At 48.1% G+C, this 12,656-nt stretch overlaps 1 protein-coding gene across 3 annotated transcripts; it reads right to left on the bottom strand.

Annotated features, from left to right (window-relative positions):
* On the bottom strand, window positions 1–11,090 carry LOC136640392 (zinc finger and SCAN domain-containing protein 30-like). Of its 3 annotated transcripts, none has more exons than XM_066615493.1 (7): window positions 11,006–11,090; window positions 9,428–10,335; window positions 8,662–8,803; window positions 8,212–8,309; window positions 6,748–6,871; window positions 4,061–4,168; window positions 1–1,153 (listed from the first exon to the last, which is right to left on the bottom strand). In XM_066615493.1, the coding sequence occupies exons 2-7, from the start codon at window positions 10,133–10,135 to the stop codon at window positions 342–344; spliced, it is 1,992 nt and encodes a 663-aa protein (XP_066471590.1). In that variant the 5' UTR covers window positions 10,136–10,335; window positions 11,006–11,090; the 3' UTR covers window positions 1–341. The 3 variants fall into 3 exon arrangements, with proteins under 3 accessions (XP_066471590.1, XP_066471591.1, XP_066471589.1); XM_066615494.1 differs by having other exon boundaries at window positions 10,808–11,037; XM_066615492.1 differs by having other exon boundaries at window positions 10,955–11,037.
* Between the last annotated feature and the right edge of the window lie 1,566 nt (window positions 11,091–12,656).

Here is a 12,656-nt window from a genome sequence, read left to right as displayed (position 1 = left end):
TTGGTTATCCAAATCATTTATTCCACAGCCCATCACAGGGTGGGGCATGGAGCTCTGTCTGGCCCTGAAGACTTTGCCTAAGCCAAGACAGGTTACTGAACAGTGACTATCATTTATCAGCCAAGAAGTGCCGCAGGGAGCCCATCAAAGTTCAGACGCCTTCCCTGTAACTCTCCTCACATGATTGCAACATAAGCCAACCAACTTGTTACAAACAAGGCAAAATGAAATAATAGTTTGAGGGGGGAAAAATGGACCTTCAGTATATTAACTGTTTACTTATGTAGGACATTAGCCACCTGATAATCAGTATTCATTTCTCAATTAAACATGTCCCACACCTAGGACAGCAGTAAGGTTTGAGTCTCAGTATGAATTTTCTGATGGGTCAATAAATGTGATCTCTGAGAGAAGTTTTTTCCACAGTCTGGGCATTTGTGAGGTTTCTCTCCAGTATGAACGTTCAGATGGGTTAACAAAACGGATCTCCGAAAGAACCCCTTTCCACATTTGGGGCATTTGTGAGGTTTTTCACCTGTATGAATTTTCTGATGGGTTGACAAACTTGATCTGTGAGAGAAGCTCTTACCACATTTGGGGCATTTGTGAGGTTTTTCCCCAGTATGAACATACTGATGGATTAACAAACTTGATCTCTGAGAGAAGCACCTTTCACAGTCTGGGCATTTGTGAGGTTTCTCTGTAATATGAACGTTCTGATGGCTAAGCAAATGTGATTTCCGTGAGAAGCCTCTTCCACATTCAGGGCATTTGAAAGGTTTTTCCCCAGTATGAATACTCTGATGTCTTAATAAATCTGACCTCTGAGAGAAGGCTTTTCCACAGTTGGGACATTTGTGAGGTGCTTCCCCAGTATGAGTGTACTGATGGCTTAACATATGTGATCTCCGAGAGAAATTTTTTCTGCACTCAGGACATTGGTGCGGTTTCTTTCCTGTGCAGATCTTCTGATGGCATTCCCTAAATTGCTCCGTTCCCTGCTCTGTGTTGGACTCGCATCCTTCCACGTGCACCTCAGCAGTCACCAGCACATCCTCTTGGGTTCTCCTTTGTCCTCTCCTGGATGTTTCCACTGGCTCATTTTCTATAAGTTGAAAATTCTTCCCCTTGAGTTGAGTTACTTTCCCACCATCTGAAGAGAAAGAGAGGAGTTTTGTCTATGTTCTAGCAACCTCTTTTCATGCTCCTGCAACATTCTCCTCCCCTTCCCTTCCCCTTTGGCCCATCCCCCTTTCTGGCCAACTGAACATACTCCCAAACTCTGTTCCTATTCAGGAATGTGAACATTCTCTGCCAAAATATAAAAAACAAATTTCCCTGCCAAGGAAACAGATTCTGCTTCGGGACTCGGGGAATCCTGGACCTAACACAACTATATGGCTATTTTGCATCACGGATTTTATTTCTAGTACACAGTAGGAAGGAGAATGATGCAAGACTATGAAGACTTTTCCCTGGACCATTGAAATTATTAAGGCCTGCCCAACCCCACACCATTGGCCTATGGAGAGTTCATCCGGTCACCTCTAAGCTGATCTTGGGCTTCTCCAAGGGCACATTTTAACTCTGTCTTTTTCTTTGTTATTCCATCCCACACCCAATCCTTCTTGATTCAAGAGTCTGGAAGCCTGTGTTTTTATCAATTATGGACAAGGGCCTGTTCTTTTCATAGTTTATTTTACTGCACCTAACACACACTTAAGTACCTCATAAATAAATTTGTTTAAGGACACATTTAACTCTGTCCTTTAACTATTGTTATCGAAAACTAATAAAAAGCCTAAACGAATAAAGCAACTTCTTGCAAGGTTATCCCCTTATCCAGCAGGGCTCTTGAGGAATCATGTACACAGAAGTGCAGAGCTATAAGAACATAAGAAGAGCCCAGATGGATAAGGTGAAAGACCCACCTATTCCAGCTTCCTGTGGCCCACCAGATGCCTCAGGGAACACACAAGACAAGATCCTGCATCCCAGTACCACTTCCTTGCATCTGGCATTCTGAGGTAGCCTACTTCTAAAACCAGGAGGTTGCACAGACCCATCATGGCCTGTAACCTGTGATGGACTTTTCCTACAGTAATCTGTCCAATTCCCTTTAAAGGCATCTCGGTCAGACACCATTACCACATCCTGTGGCAAGGAATTTCACAGACTAATTATACACTGGGTAAAGAAATATTTCTTTTGTCTATTCTAACTCTCCTGACATTCAATTTTAGTGGATGTGCCCTGGTTCTGGTGTTGTGTGAGACAGAAAATAACATCCCTCTATGCAACCCCTGCATAATTTTGTATGTCTCAAACATGCCCCCACTCCAGACGCCTCTCTTCTAGACTGAAGAGCCCAAACACTGTAGCCTTTCCTCGTAACAGAGGTGCCCCAGCCCACTCATCATTTCGGTTGTGCTCTTCTGCACTTTTTCCATTTCCACGATATCCTTTTTGAAATGTGGCAACCAGAATTGGATGAAATACTCAAGCTGTGGCCATACCATTGATTTGTACAATGGCATTATAATATTGGCCATTTTAAACTCAGTCCCTTTTTCAGTTATCCCAAGCATGGAATTGGCCTTCACTGCCACCGCACACTGGGTTGACACTTTCTTTGAGCTGTCCACCATCATCCCAAGATCTCTCCCTGATCTGTCACAGACACCTCAGAACACATTAGCTTATATACGAAGCCTTGATCTTTTGCCCCAGTGTGCATTACTTTACACTTAGTAATACTGAAAAGCACGTGCCATTTTGCTGCCCATTCTCCCAGTTTGTAGAGATCCTTCTGGAGCTCTTCATAATCCCTTCTGGTCTTCACCACCTGGAAAAGTTTAGTGTTGTCCGCAAACTTGGCCACCTTGCTCCTTATCCCTGTCTCCAGGTCATTTATGAACAAGTTGAGATCAGTCCCAGGACAGATCCTTGGGGCACATCACTTTTCACCTTTCTCCATTGTGAGAATTCCCCATTAATACCTACTCTCTGTTTCTTGGTCCTCAATTAGTTCCTAATACATGAGGGGACCTGCCCACCTATTCCCTGACTGTGGAGTTTTCTCAGCAGCCTAAGTCATTGGAAGGACAATGTCAAATGCCAAATACAGGTGAGTGCCGTTTAACGACACTCCGGCCAGCGACAGCTCGTATATCCGCTGGTGGCCCATTAACCCCACCACAGCCTCCAAAGCAGAGAGGCCTCTCCTCTGGAGGCCTTTCTGAGCCTCAGAGAGGGAAACTGGAAGTTGTGTCTTTTCACATGAAATGGGCATTCTGCGCCTTAGAGAGACAGCACATGGTTGCATGCAGCCTCTCCAAGGCTCAGAGAAGCCTCTGGAGGTGAGGAGAGCATGCCCCTCCTCGCCTTTGGAGGCTTCACATAATGTCAAGCACCACTTGACGACGGGGATGCTGGCCCGCATCCCTGTCGTTAAGTGGCACACGACTGTGTATAATATCCATGGGTTTGCCCACATCCACATGCCTGCTGACCTCGTCAAAGAATTCTAAAAGGTTTGTGAGGCAAGACTTACCTTTATCAGAAGCCATGCTGATTCTCCCTCAGCAAGGCCTGTTCGTCTATGTGTTTTAAAATTTTATCTTTGATGAGGCTTTCGGCTTTCCACCATCTTACCTGGAACAGATGTCAGGCTGATTGACCTGTAGTTTCCCAGGTCCCCTCCCCTGTTAAAAGATCGGTGTGACATTTGCTATCCTCCAATCCTCTGGCACCTTGGCCGTTTCAAGGGGCAAGTTGCATATTTTAGTCAAGAGATCAGCAACTTCATTCTTTAGTTCCTTAATAACCCTTGTGTGGATCCCATCTGGCCCCAGCGACTTCTTGATCTTTAATTTGTCAATTAGGAGTCAGAAGAGAGATGCTTTTTGAATGTAACTGAATCCGTTCCTGCCAACTGTAAGGAAATCTGTGAAATGCACTTTTGGGAGTGAAGAAACAGGTCTGGGAGTGTCTTCCTGAAAGAACCCAGGTGCCTCTCATGTGGGAGAAGAATTCTTGGTTGGTCCTTGCAACTCCTTACCTGAGTCCTGGCCTGAGAGTCTCTGACTTTGCACAGGATCCAGGAGGAACCTCTCTTCTTTTTTCACTGGATTGAGGACCAGATCACGTAGGGAGCCCAAAGATTCCTCTTGTGAACAGAGAGAGAAAGAGGCAAAAATTTATTTCTCCTGCATTTCAATACAAAAAGCATTCATAGAGCCTTACCTTTGTGTTTGACATTCTGATTCCTACTTCACAGTAAACCAGATGGATAAAAATGAAAGCAAATGATACATTGGACAGACTGACATCATACACACACTAAGGATGACCACAAATGTGGTCTGATAGATGCAGGGCCCAATCCTATCCACCTTTACAGTGCCAATGTAGTGGTGATGGATCACGTAGGTTCCATCAAAGTAAGGGAATGTCTGTTGGCGCTGGAAAGTTGGATAGGATTGGGCCCCGAGACAATTTTTATTGAAAAAACCTTCTGTTAGAAAACAAGCTTCTCACTAGTGCATCTCCCCCTAAGAACTATAAAGGCATGTGCTGGTATCCATGGAGATGCATTCCTAGATCCCCCTACAGGAAATTGTGGATATGTGGGAACACTATATAAGTAGGGGCCCCCCGTGCCACAATTACATGTACCCAGTGACGTCGCTAGAGGGGTGCGGGGCGTGCGGGCCACACCGGGTGGCACACCTGGGGGGGTGACGTGCCCGGGGGGGTGACGTGCTAATTTCACGCCGTTAGGAGCTACCATGTCATGCCATACACCGTTGGATGCGCAATTTCCAGCATAACGCAATGCAAAAAACCCCTTGAGCTCCTTTCCTTTAAAAGTTATGGCCAAAAGACAGGAAGGAAAAAATGCATGGAGCCCAATGTAAAGTGAAAGTGAGCCGTATTGCGCGTTTACTCATGAGTAGGCAAACATGCCTTAGTGATTCGGAAAGGGCAGGCTGAGAGGAATCCAACAACACCTGAATGGTCCCGATCCAGTAAATGCAGCCCCCCAAAAACACCCACGAACGACGTCCCTATTCAGCCCTATGGAAAACAAGTGAAACCAAGTGGCCGCATTTACTTGCGAGTAGGCAACCTTGCCTTGCTCCGTCGAAAAGGGCAGGCTGAGAGGACTCCAAATCAGAATGGTCCTGACCCAATGAATGCAGCCCCCAAAAACACCCAAGGAGGTCCCTCCCCCCAGCTGAGAGTGTATGGAACCCTATGGGAAGCGAAGCAGCCTCACGGTAGCGTTTACTCGCAAGTAGGCAGTCGTGCCTTGCCTGGTGGTCAGGCCAGGCAAAGGGGAATGTGAGGACACCAGAATGGTCCCAATCCGATGGGACTGGAGCGCAACAAAAGCCCCAGAAGGCAGCCTCCCCCCCCAATAGAAAGGACCAACAAAGAGGCTTACCAGTTCAAGTTTTCTATTTTGTACTTGCAGTTTCCCTCACAGCCCAATCCTATCCCCACTTTTCTGGGAGTAAGCCCCATTGACTCTAATGGAACTTACTTCTGAGTAGAAAGGCATAGGATTGGGCTCTCAGACTTGTAAAGCCAGGTGGGTCTTCGTATTGATGTGCTTGAAATAGAAGGACTTTAAACTAGGCACTGGGGAAGACTGAAGATCTCACTGATTCTTTTGGGGGTGTTACTGCAGGCAGACTACAGAGAAAACTCACTTGGTGGAACAGGACTGGCTCCCCCTTGTTTAATTATTTCTTTCATTTTAATTTAATTATTTATAATTATTTATTTTAATTTGCTTGATGATGTCACTTCTGGCCATGACATCACTTCCAGTGGGTACTGGACAGATTGTCATTCTAAAAAATGGGTCCAGGTGCTAAAAGTATGAGAACTGCTACAAAAAGGTGTTAGTAAGTTGACATGGGTGTGTGTGTGTGTGTGTGTTGACCCTACAAGTTTTCAAAATCACAAAATCAGTCTGGAGGAATAATACCATCATGTTATATATCAATCAATGCATAATTTCATGCAGAATGCAATGAAACAAACCACATTGAAATATCTGTGTTCTATCAAAAGGTACTGCCAAAAAACCAGTGGGGGTGGGGCGATGGTACATTACCACGCCCACCACCTGGGATGTTGCCCCGCTCACTGCATGGGGTGACGCGCAGGCCTCCCGCACCAGGTGATGCGAATTCTAGTGACACCACTGCATGTACCTTTTATTTTTGTAGCCCCATTGACTGGCAGCACAAGTGATTCTTACTTCACATTTTTGCTAAACTGGTGGACTAAGTGTGCAAGCAATGAGCCTGCATGATGCTGCAAAGAGGAAGCTGACCATTAACAGGAAGCAGGAGTTCGCTGCAGTACAGAAAGGGGCAAAAGCTGCCATGCTTAACAATTTTGGTAGTAAGGGAGGCAAATGTGGTGTGTATGAGGGCAGAGAAAGAAAGGAGGAAGAACCAGCAGAATGAAAATTGCAAGATAGTTCCCTAGAAAAAGTAGGCTGGAGCCTACAAATTTCCTTGGCTGTAGCATCCACATTTCCATTCACTTGTCAATCACTTTCTCAATATTTTAGTCACAACATGTATGACTAAATATGTATTTCCATTATTCTTTGTGCGTTAAGCACATTTGTTTTACTGTTTGGAGGGGGAACTATGTACGTATCTCCAATTATAAACGTGCCATTTTTCACAGAATTTACTGGAGATGAGCAAAGCAGGTCCTCACCAAGGGAATTCACATTTTCACCATCCTCCTGCAGAACTTTCCAGAATGTGGTCTGTTGACTGGACTGCACTGGCATTTGCTCAACCACGTGGAAAGACGCACCCGCCTTCTTTGGGTTCATCACCTGCAGGATGTAGGAAAACATCCCAGTCCCCACTTCAAATTGTGTTGCACAAGGAATGAGGTTAATTCACAGACATGAGACATGCCCTTTTATCAACATAATCCAGAAGACTTAAGATAGACTCAGCTTTCAAAAATCGTATATGCACGCACACCAATGAATTGACCAAGGTGTGCAAGGACAGGTGAGCTAGCCAGGTTGTGTGTGCATGTTTGTGGGTTGGAGGTTATGTGTGTTGACTTCTAATCATTAGAATCTAAGGTATGAGAAAGGCCCCTCAGCAGGGAGGGATGGTGGCTCTTCATTCTGTCATGGTCTGCCCAACTGAAAGTCCAGGGGCCACACTGCCTACTCTCAGAGGTTTGGTATAACCTGGTGAGAGACAGGAGTAATTAGAACTAGAAAACTAGCTTCATTGTTTTCAGGCTATTGTGTGTTGTAAATCTTGTCTCACAAATACTTAATGCCTTTTGACCATGTGTAATGAAACCTTTATTCTTAGTACACCAATACATCTTTTACAGGTCTCTGTCTTGAGGGTCAAGGAACAGGAATACAGGTAATCCCTTACCTGTCCCAGCTTGCTATCGGCCCAGCTTGCTATCAAAATACATACCAGAGTCTTGAGTCATGGGTCCCTGAGGGTAAAGGGAGCCCAGGGTCTGCATGAGCTGGGAGAAGCACCTAGGACCTTGGCTGCTTTGGAGTTGAGGCACTGGTGTACCCAGGGTGGTGGCAGTATAACCAGACACAGGGCCTGGTTGCCCCAGGAAATGTGTACTCACATGGCTTGCCTGTGTGAGTTAGGCAGTGCTTTTGCTTAAGAAACTTGTATTATGCATTGGTTTATTTTGGTTAAGAATTTTGCCCTGTTCTCTTTGGGCTCGTTGAGATGGCATGAGAGATTGGATCCCTTGAGTACACAGGTACGTATGTAAGTACATAGGTACATAGGTACTGGGCAGCATGGTGCCTTTTTCCTGCTTGAAGGATCCAACCTGGTGATCCAACCATGCATTTGCAGCTTAACACTTTGGATCAGGACACCATCCACGTGGCTGTTATTTAGGCTCATGGAATCCACCCATGGATAAGTAGGTTCCAGGTGGCAGGATGCCTGCAAGATGCTCCTTCTGCACAATCCACTTCCCCAAGTCTCTTCCTCATCCTGCCTTCCATGCATTGCTGAGGTCCTGCCACTGCCTGATGTAGTCATCTGTTCCCCAGCGGCCTGTCATGCAAACTGGTTTGAAAGCAAAGACCAGCCCTGGTTAACTCAGACACAAGAACATTGACTGCCACCAGGTTCATGTGTCTGCCCAGGCCCTGCACAAACCAACCTGCTCCATTTGGACACCAAGGGCCTTGCTCAGCTCATCTTCACCCATGTCCTGATCTTCCAGGGCAAGCAACAATGTTGGACGTGTGATTCCAAGGCCTGTGAGGGTTGGAAGAGAGATTTTTTGAAGAAAGAAGATTGGCCCACCTGTTCATCCTTGGAGGCGGCCAGAGGAAAAGCAGGGCAGATTCTGGTCCCTTGAACAGATGTGTACAAGCAGGAATTGGGATCAAGAACTCTGCCATCCTAGGGGCAAAGAAATCCGCCCCTGCTACAATTTCCTCTGCTCCAAACACTATCACTCTTAGAGATCCCGAGACCTGGCAAGTGAAGGGTGGGCAGAAGGCCTCACTCGGGCAGAAACCACCCTAACTCCCTCCTCTGCATAACTGCTAGAGTGAAAGATGGTTTTACTCCCTTTGCGTCTCAGGGTCACATGCTGAATCCTTACCTGGCAAGGCTACATCCTCTTTGATGTTCTGCTGGGTGTCTCTGAATTCCTCTGCGTGTTCTTTGGAGACCTCCACCTGCAACGGATCCAAGGGTTCCTCCTTTACATCGAAGGGACACACAGCCCACTCCTGCATTGGCTCCTAAAGCAGAGAAGAGACTCTCACTCAGACAACAAAGAGAGTAGGAAAAAGCACATCCTGCTTCCTGACATCCTATCCCATTTGCTGCCTGATTCCAGATGTGGTTTTTCAGAAATAAAGCTCTGTGCAGCTTTCCAGGCCTCCAGCACCCAAGCAAACTATGCAGCTGAGAGGATCAAGTAAGGTGGCCAAGTGTTTCTCCCCATCACAACCCCTGGGCTGTGAAGTCTGACACAGTCTCTTACGTCTGGGGAAAAGCTTTGCCTGGGGATTTTTGGCCCTTTGTGCTGAAAGTCACAGGCAAAGAGGCACGTTTGTATCTAATACAAATGTTTCCATACACTTGATTGTGTTCAGTCACCATGAAATAATTGTAGTGGTACAAAGATGGCTATTTTGAATGGCTGCATCCCACACAGAGTCACCTTCAAGACGCATGAGCATCACTTTCAGCATTAACTGGAAAGGATTTTCAGTGAGTTGAGGATTGTCGGTTTGATTTTGGGCTTTCCTAACTGCATTCCTTCTCTCCAGTTTCAGCAGAAGATTGGCAGGTGCTCCAAACAACACACTCCATATTCTGTGTCCAGTTAGCAATCGCCAAATTAAATACTAAGACCTCACCTGCCACATCCCTGCCTCAGCCTCTCTCCGGCTCATCAGGAAATCCTCCAACAGGGCCACAGCCTGGGCACAGCTGTCTGGTCCTCTTGCCCGGACCCACTTCTGGACATTCACCGGCAGGCTGGCCAGGAACTGCTCCAGGACCAGCAGCTCCAGGATCTGCTCCTTCGTGTGCCTTTCTGGCTTCAGCCATTGGCAGCAAAGCTCCTGGACTTGGCTGTACATCCTTCGCGGGTCTTCCAGCTCTGGGCAGCAGAACTGCCGGAAGTGCTGGCGCTGCTTCTCCCTTCTCAGGGCTTCACCTCTCAAGATGGCAGCCTTCACTTTCCCGTAGTCCTCCTTGTCTCTGGCTGCCAAGAGGTTGAAGGCTTGCTGGGATTCCCCACTCAGGGCAGGCAGAAGCCGAGCCACCCACTCTCCTCTGGGCCACCGACAGGCTGCAGCCACCTGCTCAAAGGAGGCCAGGAAGGCCTTGGCATCATCCCAGGGTGCAGCCTCTGACAGCTGGGGGCTCTCCTGTGCAGAATGAGGAGCCTGCAGGACCTTGAGGAACTGCTGCCACTGGGCTTCCCAGCGCTGTTGCACCCCCCTGCCAGGCTCCTCTTGGCTTTCTTGTGGCTCTCTCAGAGATTCAGCCTCATCTCTGCTTGGGGCTCTTTCTGCCTCTCCTGTTCCTTCTACTGGGCTTCCACTTGTTTGCCCATTCATCGCTTCGTTCAGGACTCCAATCCTGCAAAATGGAGTCCTTGGGATGGCCTTCTGTGCCAGAGATGTTGATTTAGGCAACAGCTTTGCTCTCAAACCCTGGATCTTCCTAGAAGGACTGAGAAGGGGATGCTCCAATTACTGCCTCCTGACTGCTCTTATTTCACTCCCAAAAGGGATGGCTCAGGACTGATGAGTTTTACCTGGTGACAAAAGACATGCAAATGTCAGAGGCTGCCAGCAATCCAAGGCCTTTCCCTGGAGATATCCCCTGAGCTGAAAGGCTAATTTCCTCCTGAGCTAAAGAGACACAAAAAGTGTGTGAATTTGGGACAGACACCTCAAGGGAACCTTGAAGGAGGGGGACAAATGTTTCAGATCAGCGTTTCACCATGCTGATAATTTTAGATCTGTTGAATTTCCGCCTGCCAGGAAAAGGCACAAGAGTCAGGCCAGACAAGAGGGTGGCAACCTGGTTGGGGAAAGTGGATTCTCTGCCAGACCTTAAAGTCCTGAATGTATCTAAGAGGGATTCATTCAGGACCACCTGGAAACTGCAAAAACCTTCTTTTCTGCCTTGCTCCCCTGCTTTCTCCTGGGGGGGGGGGTCACTCACACTCATACGCACACCATCTTTGCAAGGCTGTGCATCAAAGAGATCTACTAGATCGCGACCTCTTCAACTCCGATCCGACTGGCGCTGAGCCTCCTGCGGGGTCCCCGCCTGCAGCCTCCCACCGCCTGCACGGGGAGCCCAGAGCCAGGCGGGGCTGAGCTGCGGGTCGCTCTCCCGGGCTGCACCCTCCGCTCTGCGGGACTCACCCAGCAGCCCTCCCGCCTCGCAGTGGAAACCCCAGGCAGTTGCAGCAGGACCTTCGGCCCCTCCGCCGGCACGGGAACCAGCGATCCCTCCTCTTCCTGCGCCTCCCTCCCCTTCCTCATCCCGGGCAGGGAGAGGCGTCCCCACCAGCATCCCCGCCCCTGCTCCGCCTCCCTCCCTTAACCCTTCCGCGCCTGCCCTCCTCCAGCCTCGCCCATCCTCGAGTCCTTGGAGAAGGATGGCGAGACTTGGGGGTCCTCCCTCCCCGCAGCCCCCCTGCCTCTTCTGCAGCCGGGCCCTGCTGATCCCCATCAGCCTGCCCCCCAAGAAGTCCTCCCTTGCCGGGCTCCTTCCTCCTGCTCTGCTGCTCCTGCTTGTCTCCAGCACGCCTGGTGTGAACGTGGCCAGGCTGTCCCCTGATCCCTTGCAGAGAAGGGCAGCATCTCAGTCATTCCAGCTCTGCTGAGGGTCCTGATCCCCCTTCTTTGCAGGGAGGGAGACCAGACTCCTGCCCAGGAGATCTATTGCAAGGCCATCTGGCCTCAGTCTTGCTCTGAAGGATCATTTCCATCGCCACTGTATCCTTTTTGAGATGCAATGACAGAACTGGACACAATTCTCCAGGTGTGGCCTTACCATCGATTTGTACAATGGCATTACAATATTAGCTGTCTTATTCTCAATGCCTTTCCTAATAATCCCAAGGATGGAATTAGCCCTCTTCACTGCCTCTTCACTTCATTGGGTTGACACTTTCATCCAGCTGTCCACCACTGCCCCAAGATCCCTCTCCTGATCTGTCACAGACAGCTCAGAATCCATTAGCCTATTTGAGAAGTTTTGATTGTTTGCCCCAATGTGCTTGACTTTACACTTACTTACAATAAAACACATCTGCCATTTCGCTGCCCAGTCTCCCAGTTTGAAGAGATCCTTCTGGAGCTCTTCACAATCTCTTCTGGCCTTCACCACTCGGAAAAGTTTGGTGTCGTCTGCAAACTTGGCCACCTCACTGCTTAGCCCTGCCTCCAGGTCATTTATGAACAGGTTAACAAGTACAGGTCCCAGGACAGATCCTTGGGGCACACCGATTTTCACCTCTCTCCATTTTGAAAATTGCCCATTGACACCCACTCTCTGCTTCCTGGACCTCATCCAGCTCCTAATCCAGGAGAGGACCTGCCCGCTAATTCCCTGACTGTGGAATTTTCTCAGCAGCCTTTGGTGAGGGGCCGTGTCAGATGACTTCTGAAAGTCCAGATATATAATATCCACGGGTTCTCCCGCATCCACATGCCTGTTGACCTTTTAAAAGAATTCTAAAAGGTTAGTGAGGCAAGACTTACCCTTACAGAAGCCATGCTGACTCTCCCTCAGCAAGGCCTGTTCGTCTATGTGTTTTAAGATTTTATCTTTGATGAGGCATTCCACCATCTTACCTGGAACAGACATTAGGCTGACTGGCCTATAATTACCCGGGTCCCCTCTCCTTCTCTTTGTAAAGATCGGTGTGACATTTGCTATCCTCCAATCTTCTGGCACTGTGGCCGTTTCAAGGGACAAGCTGCATATTTTAGTCAAGAGAGCAGCAAGTTCATTCTTCAATTCCTTAATAACTCTTGGGTGGATGCCATCAGGGCCTGGTGACTTACCAATTTTTAATTTGTCAGTTAGGTCTGAAACATCTTCTCTTTTAACCTCAAT

This window comes from Tiliqua scincoides, chromosome 2, assembly GCF_035046505.1.
Source record: "Tiliqua scincoides isolate rTilSci1 chromosome 2, rTilSci1.hap2, whole genome shotgun sequence".
Classification (NCBI taxonomy): Eukaryota; Metazoa; Chordata; class Lepidosauria; order Squamata; family Scincidae; genus Tiliqua; species Tiliqua scincoides.
This window is presented reverse-complemented; position numbering and strand designations above follow the sequence as displayed.

Coding starts and splice junctions, on each gene's coding strand:
- LOC136640392 (XM_066615493.1), bottom strand. CDS start 10,135: ATGAATGGGCAAACAAGTGGAAGCCCAGTAGAAGGAACAGGAGAGGCA. Junction 6,872..8,211: donor TTGGTGTCCAAATGGAGCAG/GTTGGTTTGTGC, acceptor TACATCCTGCAG/GTGATGAACCCAAAGAAGGC. Junction 4,169..6,747: donor TGAAAATGTGAATTCCCTTG/GTGAGGACCTGC, acceptor TCTGTTCACAAG/AGGAATCTTTGGGCTCCCTA.